The sequence below is a fragment of the Haliotis asinina genome, chromosome 3 (genome assembly GCF_037392515.1).
Source record: "Haliotis asinina isolate JCU_RB_2024 chromosome 3, JCU_Hal_asi_v2, whole genome shotgun sequence".
NCBI lineage: Eukaryota > Metazoa > Mollusca > Gastropoda > Lepetellida > Haliotidae > Haliotis > Haliotis asinina.
Window position 1 is genome coordinate 40,660,106 of NC_090282.1, and position 13,624 is coordinate 40,673,729.

The 13,624-nt window shown below is 39.8% G+C and overlaps 1 protein-coding gene across 1 annotated transcript; it reads right to left on the bottom strand.

Annotated features, from left to right (window-relative positions):
- Window positions 1–655: 655 nt before the first annotated feature.
- Window positions 656–11,768, bottom strand: LOC137276834 (cholecystokinin receptor type A-like). The gene is made up of 2 exons (XM_067808479.1): window positions 11,641–11,768; window positions 656–2,402 (listed from the first exon to the last, which is right to left on the bottom strand). The coding sequence occupies exon 2, from the start codon at window positions 2,366–2,368 to the stop codon at window positions 1,100–1,102; it is 1,269 nt and encodes a 422-aa protein (XP_067664580.1). The 5' UTR covers window positions 2,369–2,402; window positions 11,641–11,768; the 3' UTR covers window positions 656–1,099.
- Window positions 11,769–13,624: the final 1,856 nt, after the last annotated feature.

Genomic DNA, 13,624 nt, shown 5'->3' on the forward strand with positions numbered 1-13,624 from the left:
TCAAGGATCGAATAATGCCAGGGCAGCTCAAGGAGACCATTCTAGCAGATCATGATATGACCCGTACCGTGAGGCGTGAAGCCTTTGCCACGACCAATTGTTTGAAACACCTCTGGGTGCCCAACAGCCGTTTTTCAAAGAAGACCGTACGTAATCTTCTCAAGGATCTTGCTCTGAAGTTCCAAAAGGTCATCAGACTATGACTCAGGAACATCAAAAACAACGTCTGAAAGGATGTTCTGGAACCTTCATCCTATTGTGGAGCATGACATCAAGGCAAATGGCGGATACACGATATTCTGATGTCAAACCCTCAATAGTTTTCATAGGGCCTATAGCGCCCAGGACATCCGACATCTCATCACCTGTCGTTCCAAGACAGGTCTGCTTTTCAGGAAAGTCAACAGCGTTGACATTTCTTACGTACAGGACCTACAAAATAACACTTTACCTACATTTTGCACGTTTTTGTCAATTATTCAATTTTCCACCAAACAATAAAACATTACTGACTAACAAACACGACAAATCACTATCCTAAAACAAAGAGTGCTTAATTAGGTTGCATAATATAAAGTTTTCCACTCACATGAAACAGGAAACAGGATTCTTTGTATTCAGTATGTGTAAGAGTTACTACAAGGTAACAAATGGCTGAAATGTATCACAAGTTTATTTACAAATGGGACTGGGGCAGTTTGTACATCAGTTAGAGTGACAAGACAAAACGACTGCAGGTTGTAGGAGAAAGCAAACTGTTATCCCTGTAGCGTGTACTCTAACATCTGGAACATCTTTATTACATAGTGTATCTTCAGGTCAAACGACCTTTCCGACAGTCTCGACAACAGATCCATTGGTCTCCAATACCCACGGTGTTCTGTTATGATATTCTTTTGAAAAAATATGCAAGAAACGGTTACAGCTATGTTTTGCTTATGTACATTCAGTGTACTGAGACAATTTAGATAACATAATCTGCATCCTCGTATACTAAGTTAGTATGTTTCTGCGTTCCTATGACTCATATTCGAGCAATATCACATGCACGAAATGGGCATCAGACAGTGTTCCCATGAGTGGAATCGAACCCAGATCTTCAACGTAGCGAGCCCTCAGATACCGTACCTGTGGCATAACATATAACTTTTCTCCAAAGGAGTCTAACTTCCCGTCGGAAATACACATTACAAAAGCCGTATATGATCGGATTGGCGACACTGTTGATGAAATACGACCTCAAGAACAAACTGTACAGCATCCGCCCAACTCCTTGAATGCCTGCAAATGTTTCCTTAGAGGCATGTCTGGCCGCCATTAAACTCAGGTGAGGAAGAAAGCTGAGTACAAATACAAGGGTGATCAGAAACATCATAAACAGTGTCTTTTGTGACAGCTTGCTTCCTGACGAAGGATTTGTAATTGGCGTGCTAGCAGCATGTGTATCTGCTGGTGGGATCAAGACGGTAGAGGTGACTTTCGGGGAACTCATTTCTTCATCTGTTTCACAACCTCCTAGACCATGGCTACTCTGTTTGTCGGTTGATGGCCTCGTTTCTGATTCAGATGTTACACACGTGTTTTCAACATCATCAGACTGGACACTAAAAGACACAACAGGTTTGTGTATCTGCTGCTCTGGGTTCTGCCTGGCTCTGTTCTTGTTGAGGAATGTCTTACGTCTATCAACCTGCCTCCATATTAGACTATAGAGGACAACTAGGCACACCATTACAGCCACGAAAAGAAAGAACTGAGCACCAGTATAGATGCTAACATATGGCGTCCCTCTGTAGTCGTCTGCTATCGAACAATCTGAACCGTTGATGTTGATGTTGTCTGTTGCCACTGTCATTTCACCAAAGATAACGGCTGCCGGTAAGGCGACAATCAAGGACATGACTGAACACATAGTGATTGTGACTTTAGCATCTAACCATGTTGGCTGTCTTTGAAAAGGTCGACAAAGTTTCCTGTACCTGTCCACTGCTACAGCTAGGAGAATGGACCCAGAAGCATACGTTGTAAATGCCATGATTACTCGCATGACTTTGCACAGGCCGTAGCGTGCTAGTGTGTATTTATGTCTCATGTCAGCTATTTCATGAGGTATGCATATACCACAGTTGATAAGGTCAAATATTGCCAGGGCTATTATATATCTATTGGTGGTCCTTGGTTTGAACTTGGCACTGTACACATAACAGACAAGAGAATTCCCCAAGGAACCTAACAACATCAGAACAGCAAGAAACAAGATGGCGGGCAGAACCTGGAGGGCGTAACGATCATCATAATCATGAAGGAAAGTCTCAGTGTCGTTCTGGAAACTGATGTTCTCCATCATGTGCAGAGGCAGCTGGAACATCTAAATGATGGATGGGGAAACCGCTCTTCTCGACCTGAAAGTAAAGACTGTGCATGCATGAGTGTGTCACTATTTTGCTTTTAGATCTGAGTCAGGATTTACTTGGGATCCAAACGGAATACAGGAGACATTACCACTGAAACTCACAACCCTTTCTGTGAACTGAATGATGGCAGTTGAGACAGAAGTGTTACGACTACACACACCTGTTGCGACACAATACAGTTAACTCTGAAAATAATCCATACAGTCCACACAAAAAGAGAGAAGGCAAAAACAAAACAATAGTGTTCACAAAACCACTTGGTATGTCCTCATTTCAGAGAAACATAATGTATGTCTGAAAACGTCACCCCAAGCCCTTCCACTACGTTCAACATACAAGACATATACAACATTAATATTATGTTTTGCGGGCCCATTGACTTCTACTAGTGGAGCAGTCTGGTTCACCTGTAGAGGGGTGTACCCAAACCAGCGTAACCACATTTTCTCGTGTAATAAAATATGAGGCTCTGTTGTAACTGATACTGAAATCCCGCATTGACATTCTGGTGGCGTTTCAAATAAAATTGGGTTTTTGACCGCTAGGTATAATATATGGATTCATGGATTAGTTTGCCTGTGATTTAGATGGGTGTATCTGTTGTAACTACATTTGGGGATATCATGTACGTGATTTTGTCATGACAAAGCAGCGGAAGTTCAAATTACCAGATTTTACATCCTGCTCGCCACTGACTCATATCCTTTGCCCTTCCTGTAGTACCTCTCCGGAACGTTTTCTCTCAGGGTTCACTTTAGTTCTGTGACAGCTTTCACATATTATCCTTCTTAAAGAATTGTTTCAACATCTCGAGACAGAGTCAATGGATATCATTTGACGCCCCTTTTAGCAGCAACGTCATGGCGGGGGACACCACAAATGCGCATGTGCTCCATACATTGTACCAATGTTGGGAATCGAACCCGGACATTCAGCGTGAAGACCACTGTAACCATTAGGCTACATGATAAAGATAGTCTTTGTTTCATCTTCATTTAGCTAGGATGGCTTGAGAACGCAAAGGTCACTCATGGATTCATGAGCATTGATACTACCGTCCATTTACCTCTCTATCTGCTGGACATGATTCATTGCGAATGTGCTTCGTTTGTAGATTGCATGTGCAACAAGATATCTCTGGAAGATATCCTGTCTATGTTGATAGATACAAACAACATGTGTTTACTGTGTGTCCATTTCACACCCAGACTTCACATTTGCGAATTACTGTTCCTTCGCCACTTCTTCTAACTGACTTGGAGCACTGGAGCATTTTCAAAAGACAGAACTCGCTCGAGAACCACTTTAATTTTTGCATTGAGTGCAGGCACTCCAAGTCACTTCATATTTGTTTTTATATTTGTTGCTGGCTACATCTTTGTACATCCAGGGGGTTAAACACATTTCTGACATCGACTTGTTTGCTGACCTTGGGACTGGATTATTCTTGCTCATTTCTTTACGAGATATGAAGCGATCGACAATGAAAGTTGCTTGGACCAAGCTCTTTCATAGTCTTTGTTGATCAGGGGCGTTGATGGCCTCCCTTGTACTTTTCAGCGCAGTGAACAAAGTAGATCAGTTGGTGCTGGCATGAAGATTGGGTTGAATAGCACAGTTCAGCTGCTGTATTGCGTTACTTCCTTGCTAAAGGGGTCATTTACAATTATACCTTAAAAGTAAACGATGATGACACCATTTGATATTTCCGACCGACATTGAAATATTTAGGGTTTCGTAAAATATGGATGCTTTATCTTCATTTTACCCGTAGGGACAGGGGGTTGTTTGCTAAAAGATACATGCTTAGCAAACAATTTCAACTACAACTGACTTACAAAAGTAGTCAGTTGAAAGTTGTCATAAAATGTGATGGTATTTCAGTGAGTCTATACTTGTTCTAACTGGAGCCTCACAAATATCAGGGGTGTATATTGTTTCATTTTGTGTTAAGCAGATACCCCAAGCATGGGTTGCTGAAGGCCTTTTCTATCCCGAGACCTTCACGGGTGATATCATTTGAAGGGGCACAAACAGTGTTTTATATATTTGGATAAGTTGACGATGAGTGGTTATTAATCACTTTTTATGGGGAAAAGAAAATAAGAGATTGGGGTATTCACCCAGAAATATTTTGATAAAATAAATTTACTTTGTTCAACAAGTGATGGACATAGCAAAAAAAAATGGAATTCGGCATTTCAAACAGATTAAAAGTTCGGTTTTCTTTCAAAGTTAGCTAGCGCATTGTTTCTCATAGTAGGCTATGATTTGTTGTTCTAAATTTGGGTAGCGAGATTCTACTGTGAAAGGATACTCAGATAAGCTTCAGGAAGAAGTGCATTCTTATACGTTGAATACTAGATTCCTTCTGATGGATGGTTAATACTTGAATTCCAAACTTGTACAAAGTGGTCTAAAAGGATTCTTGAAGAGAGTAATGTTATTAGAATACTGAAAGGTCCATACACAAGTCATTCCATTTTCATCTAAATTAGTTTTAACATTATTTAACTAGAATTGTTGCTACTAAGTGTCAGATTCTACATAAGGTTGTAGATGATATGGAATAACCTCTGACTAAGTTGTACAAATTTATCCGAATAAGAAATCAAATTAACTAACTAATATTAATGAAGAGGGGAAAAGGCCCTGTATGCCAAGAACACGGTGAAAGGAGAAAGTGTGTATTGGTCTGCTTGGTCTGATATGAGAGTAAGGTATATAAATTATTGTTTTAAATAATAGTCACAAGCAAACATAGGTTGATGTACAAAAATATATGTTTATGAAATACAGTTAATATCTAGAGTTGTCTTTTTCTTTATGTGGCCACATATCATTATTATCACGGGTACAGCTTAATTAAGATTATGCACCCAACCGTAAAATGTGTTGATTTAAGGGGTTTGTCTTTTAGGAGGTCTGTCCTATGGGATGATACCGCTGGTTTGGGTGTCTCCGAACTAAGCCACTTAAAAGGCTTATGCTCCTCTAATATATAGTATCATGTATACTAAAGTAATATGTGTTTGTTAACAAAATCATTACTGCAGCTGCCGCGTCTAGTGCTTCCATGCCAAATTTAATATGTTTAAATCAAAACAGGAATGAAAATGAATGAAAACACTTCACATTTACCAGATTATATTTACTGGCTTAATGCTGAATGAGGAAGGTTCATATTTCCCAGACTATACTTACTGGCGTAATCCTATATGAGGAAGATTCATATTTACCAGACTATATTCGTTATATTTATTGACTTATTGGTGAATCAGGAAAGTTCATATTTACCAGATTATATCCAACGTCTCATTGCTGAATGAGGAAGGTTCGTGTTTACCAGAATACATTTAATTTTTTAGCGATTTATTGGTGAATGAGAAAAGTTCATATTTACCGTTAGATGACTTTGCAGGGTATCAGTTTAGTCCATATTTACAGCTGTGCACACAGTCGCTCTTCATTTAACCCAGAATATTCCGTCGTTAAAAGAAGGTGCAGGATACTTTCCTTAACTACTTTCAACCAATAGAGCCGTTTGTCTATATTAGATTGTAGATCATGACGGCTTTAACACCGTTGCTTGAGGATTGCGATCACTCCGTCAAGTGACTATACGTATTCAAGAGTGATTGGAAGGAATGGACTACAAACTGGGAAGTACTGACAAGTAAATGGGTTATGAACTTATATCATATCACCATGAACAGAAACTGGGTGTGCTTCCTTCTCTGCTGATCCGCTTCCTCATGTAAACGAGTCAGTGTTTATGAATATCGTTTTTTCAACCATGGTGTTCCTCATACGGAAATGTCTACAATAGCAGTGAAAGCGGCACAAAACCTTGTTCTAGATCTAAGATGTTTTGCAATGGAAACATTAATACATTAATTTCCCTACTTCCATGTGTGATACTTGACTCGATTTTAGAAAGTAATTGAGTGAGTGAGTGAGTTTAGTTTTACGCCGCTTTTTAGCAATATTCCAGCAATATCACGGCGGGGGACACCAGAAAATGGCCCTCACACATTGTACCCATGTGGGGAATCGAACCCGGGTCTTCGGCGTGACAAGCGAATGCTATAACCATTAGGCTACCCCACCGCCCCCTTTACAAAGTAAAGTATTCATACTGTAACTGGTTTTGACGAATGCGAGGGGAACTTTATTCATAGATCCTATGAGCATTTGCCACTACAGTGGCTATAGTTATGATAATGTGAGACTATTCAAGAACTGTAAACGATATGTAAGCAAGTGAAATCAGATATCGCCGTAACCTTGAACGACCTATGTGATATGGTGTACTTCCTCACAGATAGCGTTTTAAGGAAACTTGAATACAGTCTCGATAACAATTATGTGGCCCGATATTACAACAGTCCCACATTTGTGTCCATGTTTCAGAATTTGTAGGTCCAATCTGGGTTTCAAACATTAATCGAATAGTTATATTTCAAAACGTTTTTGGGTAGACTTGTGAGATATATTTACATACATTTACCTCTTCAACCGACAGCCTTGAACATCTGGTTTACAGTCTTCAGTAAACCATGTTTGGCGTAAAAGGGCGACTAAAGGGACTGGGTGGTCGGCTCTCTGAATTGCTTGACACATGTAACCGTACGGCGGGTGCCACGTCTCTCATGAAGCTGGCATGTCAACTCAGAATTCGATACGTATTGAACCTATTTGTGAAATATGTGAAATATGTGAAATATGTGAAATAAGGACCATAGAAGATCAGTTGGGAAATCTACAAATTTTATTTAGAGAAGTAGTACTTATTACACAAATCAACGTTCTAACCCACAGTATTCGAAATACGCAACCTCCCGCTGACGCAAGACAGGTACATTACATTTCGAAGCAGTGTCAAACTATCTTTCTCTTTAGTTGCATATTTGTTGAAAACAGAGGAAGAGTTTTAGTCAGGTCTAATGACAACGTGGCAGTTAATGTGTTTTAACAAAAACATGGGAAACTTTGGACACTTTAATTTATGCGTTTTAAAACCTAATTACGAGCTTCTACAACTACGTCTAATGTCTCAAATATAATAGACAATTCATGTATTTTTAATTTAATGCATGGACAAGACTTGACCCGGGTTAAAATTTGTCTTGAGCAGTAGCATAGATCGATGTTCATGCCGTTGATCACTAGATTGTCTGGTTCAGACTTGATTATTTACGTACTACTGCTATGTAGCTGGAATGGTGCTGAGGGCGACACTGAAACAAACAAAACATTGGGAATGAAAGGGCCAGATAGTGGTTAGATAGCTGCATGTCATTCAAGATCACTGGGCGTGAACTTTGTTACTGCCACTGTGTTATCAAAGGTCTTATCCAGAGACACCAACACACAGGCACCGTCTAGGATCGAACAAGTCCAGGGCAGCTCATGAAGACCACTCCAGCCGAAAATCATGACATGACCCGTACTCTGTGGCGTGAACCCATTGCCACGAGCAGTCGTTTGAAGCAACTCTGGGTGCTTAACAGCTGTTTCTCATTGACCGAGAGTAATCTTCTCAAGGTTTTTGTGGTTCCAAAGGGTCATCAGACGATGACTCAGGAACATCAAAAGCTACGCCTGAAAGGATATTCTGCTCGACACCGATGCAATCTTCGGATCTGGAGACGAAGTCACGGATCGGGGAAAGAAAGTTCCTGCTTCATGTTACGGATGGTTGTTGGAGAGCATTACCATGTGCTGAGGAACATTCATCCTATTGTGGAGCATGACATCCAGGAAAATGGCGGATACACGATATTCTGATGTCAAATACTTCAATAGATTTGAAACGGCCCATACCGCCCAAGACATCCGACACTATCTCATCATGTGTCGTACCAAGACAGTTTGTACTCAATGATCAGCTCTTCAACAAAATCAGCTGCGTTGACATTTGTTAAGTACAGGGTCTACAAAGTAACATATTACCTACATTGTGCACGTTTTTGTCAATTATCCAATTTTCCACCAAACAATAAAGTATTACTGACCAAGAATCGCTACAAATCGCTGTCCTAAAACAGGGAGGGCTTCCAAATACAAGGCAAATACAACAATAATATTATGTTATGCGGGTCCCTTGACTTCTACAAGTGGAGTACCCTGGTTCACCTGTAGAGGGGTGTACCCAAACCAGCGTAACCACATTTTCTGATACTGATACTGAATACACGCATTGACATTCTGATGGCGTTTTGAATAACAGGGTTTTCACCGCTAGGTATTTAGGACTTGTTTGCTGACCTCGGGATTGGATCATATTTGCTCTTTTCTTTACGAGATATGAAGCGATTGGTTATGAAAGTTGCTATGGTGGCACTGTTTCATGAGAAATTGCAAGTGGTAGCTCCGATTGTCTGAAATGTGAGTGTCAAACTGTTAGTACTTCTCTCACATTGGAATACCTTGTCTATTTGATTTTTCAAAACCCACCACGACAGCATTCAACTTAAGGCGAGATGAGTTTGCAAGTCCTCATTTTCAAATGCAGCCACCAGCTCTGGAGGGAGTCCCGTCATCAGCATCACCATAACTAGCTGTAGCTGGAGTAGGTCCAACGGTTGCACACGGAAGGGTCATTATGCTGGCTTCTATAGTTTGGCTCTCATGCCTAAGTGTGTTCTGGTTGGGGTCTGGAAGAGGTTCAATGGAAACATTATGTCCAACTGCTGATAAGAATGGTATCTATGGATGCCTCTCGCCTTCAACTGGTATGACTCTATGTACGTCATCTGGCTTGGACCAAGCTCTTTCATACGTCTTGTAAGTTGTCCAGTGTGAAAGAACATTAGGACGTATTACTGGGGGGTTGAACTCCTCCCTTGTTCTTTTCAGCGAAGTGAACAAAGTTGATCAGTTGGTACTACCATGAAAATTGGGTTGAATTGTACAGTTCAACTGCTGTATTGTGTTGCTTGCTTGCTAAAGGGGCCATTTCAACTGTATCTTAAAGGTAAATGATGATGACACCATTTGATATTTCTGACCGGAGCATTAAAATATTTGGTGTTTCGTAAAATATGGATGCTTTATCTTCATTTTTAGGCGTAGGGACAGGGGGTTGTTTGCTTACAAAAGTAGTCAGTTGAAAGTTGTCATAAAGCGTTGTGATGATATTTCACTGAGTCTATACTTGTTCGAATTGGAGCCTTACAAATATCTGGGATGTATTTTGTGTTAAGCAGATATCATTTTAAAACGCATAACTTATCTAAAATAATATTTTTTTACTGTTTGCCCTACGGAGTCTAGATATGCTCAGTTTGTCAGAATTAGAACGCGTTTCAGCAAAACTATACAAGAGTTTAGGATACAATAATGTACAAAATCAGTGGATCCTTTTTGCTCTTCGAAACTCACAGGGTGTATTCACATCTACCTCTGCTTGATGTGGGTAATGAATTACCCATGTATTACAGTCTGACGATACAAAAAATGCAGCCCGATCATTTCGTGTTGGAACACATAGAGAAAGGCGTAACCTGCTACTGGAGTAAGGGTGAAAAATTAACATTTTCTCCAAGACGCCATCGCATTGATACATTTACCGTGTGTTTTCCTTAACAGTAGTGGTAGGTCATCAATTCTGATCATGTAACTGCAGACGGTTACGCTAGCTTGGCTCAACCCCCAAAGCCGGACCTCCCTATAGACATAATAGATAAAATATACACACGATATCATTTGAGTGAGTGAGTTTAGTTTTATGCCACACTCTGCAGTATTCCTGCTATATGGTAACGGTCTGTAGACAATCGAGTCTTGACCACGTAATCCAGTGGTCAACAGCATGAACATCGATCTGCCCAAAAAATTGGGAACCAATGACATATGTCAACCAACTCAGCGAGCCTAACCACTCGATCCCGTTAGTTGCTTCTTACGACAAACATAGTCGCCTTTTATGGCAAGCATGGGTTGCTGAAGGCCTTTTCTGTCCCGAGACCTACACGGGTGATATCATTTGAAGGGGCACAGATAGTGTTTTATATATTTGGATAATTTGAGGATGGGTAGTTATTAATCACATTTCATGAGGAAAAGGAATGAACAGATTGGGGTACTCACCCAGAACTATTTTGATACAAATATTCTCGTTGTTCAACAAGTGATGGACATATTAGGAAAAATATGGAATTCGACACATTAAAAAGATTACTAAGTCGGTTTTCTTTCAAAGTATTTAGCCAACGACTTTTTCTCAATGTTGGCTATGATTTGTTGCTCTAAATTTTGTTATCGAAAGGGTACTCAGATTTATGAACTGAATACTAGATTGCTTCTGATGACTGAGTAATGCTTAATACTTTCAATTGGGCTTTTGTAAAAGAAACAAGAACCCTATAGAGAGGCCTATATAGTCATTCCATTTTCATCTAAATTAGCTTGAACATTATTTAACTAGAATTGTTGCTATATAAACACCCCTGTTTGCCAAGAACATGGTGAAAGGAGAAAGTGTGTATTAGAGATCTGCTTGATCTGATATGAGACCAAGGTATATACATTATTGTTTTAGATAATATTCACTAGAAAATATATGCTGATGTACATACAGTCTTAATTTACAAATCTTTATTCAATAAATGAATTAATGAAACCACAGTTAATACCTAATGTTGTCTTTTTTTATCTGGCAACATACCATTATTATCACGGGTACAGCTTAATTAAGCCTTATGCACCCAACCGTAAAATGTCTTGATTTAAGCGGTCTGTCTTTTAGGAGGTCTGTCTTATGGGATGATACCGCTGGTTTGGGTGTCTCCGAACTAAGCCACCTTAAAAGGCTTCTGCTGCTCCACTAAACAGTATCAAGTATACTAAAGTAATATGTGTTTGTTAATAAAACCATTACTGCAGCTGCCGCGTCTAGTGTTCCCATGCCTAATTTAATGTGTTTACATTACAACAGGAATGAAAATGAATGAAAACACTTCACATTTACCAGATTATATTGACTGGCCTATTGCTCCACTATACAGTATCAAGTATACTAAAGTAATGTGTTTGTTTCTTACTGCAGCTGCTGCGTCTAGTTTTTCCATGCCTAATTAATATGTTTACACTGAGTGTTCTTACTAGAGGAATTAGGACTGCATTTGTTATGGTTATTGGGATTTTCGCTGAATGAGAAAAGTTCACATTTACCAGATTATATTTACTGGCTTAACCCTGAAAGAGGAAAGTTCATATTTACCGTTTGATGACGGGGTATCAGTTTAGTCCATATGTATAGCTGTGCACACAAACTCTCTTCATTTTGCCCAGAATATTCAGCCGTTATGAGAAGGAGTAGGATACTTTCCTTAACTACTTTCAACGTGTGGCTGTATGTCACTGTAGAACATTACTTTTGGTTGAAAATGATATCATATCATCTTTAAAACACAATGGGTGTGCTTCCTTCCATGTTGATCGACTCTCATGCATTGATATGAATCGGGATTTATGAATATTGTATTCTCAAACTTGTTGTTGACCATGATGAAATGCCTTAATTTCCCCACTTCTTTGTGAGAATATGTGAAAAATCAAATCAGATATGTCCCGAACTTTAAGCAAACAAGGGGTATGATGTACTTTCTTACAGATAACATATGACTGAAAATAGAAGTCGGGTCGTACGCGTCTTCCTCGTAGTCATTTCCTCTGATCAGTTTCCTAGACGTGTGGCTTTAATCATGTGTTGATTATCGCTGATAAAACTCATCACCAGGGTGACTTCAAATTTCAGCAGTGTTTTCGTATTAGCATGGGCTCATATTTTTCAGAGCAAGATTACATGTTTGACAGATCAAACATCGGTGGTGAGTATAGAAATGAATATTGTGGGATAATGTATATTTCAATTTGTGATGCACTAGAGCATCGCTAGATACAGAGGTGACATAATGTAAACCCTTAATCAGTTGAGTTATGGGCATACGAAACTGGGCCCCATCCGTGCCCTGCTGTTATCATCAACTTGCTTCTACCGTGAAGACGATTTGTTGGCTGCATCAAGCTGCTCTGGTCTGCCGTGAAAATGTCTTTCTGATTGCATCAAGCTTCCCTAGTTTACTATGAAAATGTCTTTCTGATTGTATCAAGCCTCTTTGGTTTACTATAAAGATGTCTTTCTGATTGCATCAAGCTTCTCTAGCTATAGGCTGCCATGAAAATGTCTTTCTGATTGCATCAAGCGTCTCTGGTTTACTATGAAAATGTCTTTCTGACTGCATCAAGGTCGGATGTGAAAACTCCCATACTCATAAATATGGCATAGATGCACTTCAGGTTGATGCTTCCATATTTCGTCCACCGCCACCACCACTAAGTTCATTAAGTCTCTTGGAATGCTTGAAGTTCGAAAGCTCACCTTCTCCTTGTTGATTTAATGTATTGCTTGTAGTATGAATTTATGGACTACTTGTATGTCAGTGAGTTCTAGTGCCAAAGGTTGCTTATATTTGTACTTCAATCTTATGGAATACATGTATGTCAATATGACGACTCGTGTTGCTGCTTGGTCAATTCTGTGCTGACGAATGTGCCGAACACTCTGACAAGTCGAACTTGGTTTAGACGAATTCGACACAGTTTGACTGTACTAAGGGTATGTCACTATGATAGTATGCCTTAGTTGACTGTAGTATGAGTATGTCCCTGTGATAGGATCCCTTGGTTGACTGTAGTACGAGTATGTCACTGTGATAGGATCCCTTGGTTGACTGTAGTACGAGTATGTCACTGTGATAGGATCCCTTGGTTGACTGCAGTACGAGTATGTCACTGTGATAGGATCCCTTGGTTGACTATAATACGGGTATGTCACTGTGATAGGATCCCTTGGCTGACTGTAGTACGAGTATGTCACTGTGATCTTGGTTGACTGTACTACGGGTATGTCAATGTGAACTTTGTATTACGCTATTGTTATTGTGAGTGCACGGTGTTATCGAACACATAATATAATCGTAACTCCCATACTAAGGTAGACAAAAACGTTGTTGCCACACACGAAAATGTTGATTACCGCTCCCTGATACACGACTTTCAACAGCTGACTTTCCGAATCGCTAATTGCAGTTAAGTCGTTCGGCTTTAAAATATTGTTCCTATATGATTATATCTTAGCAATCTGACCTTGATCCCCCGTTGACATGAGTGAGTGAGTGAGTTTAGGTTTATGCCGCACTCTG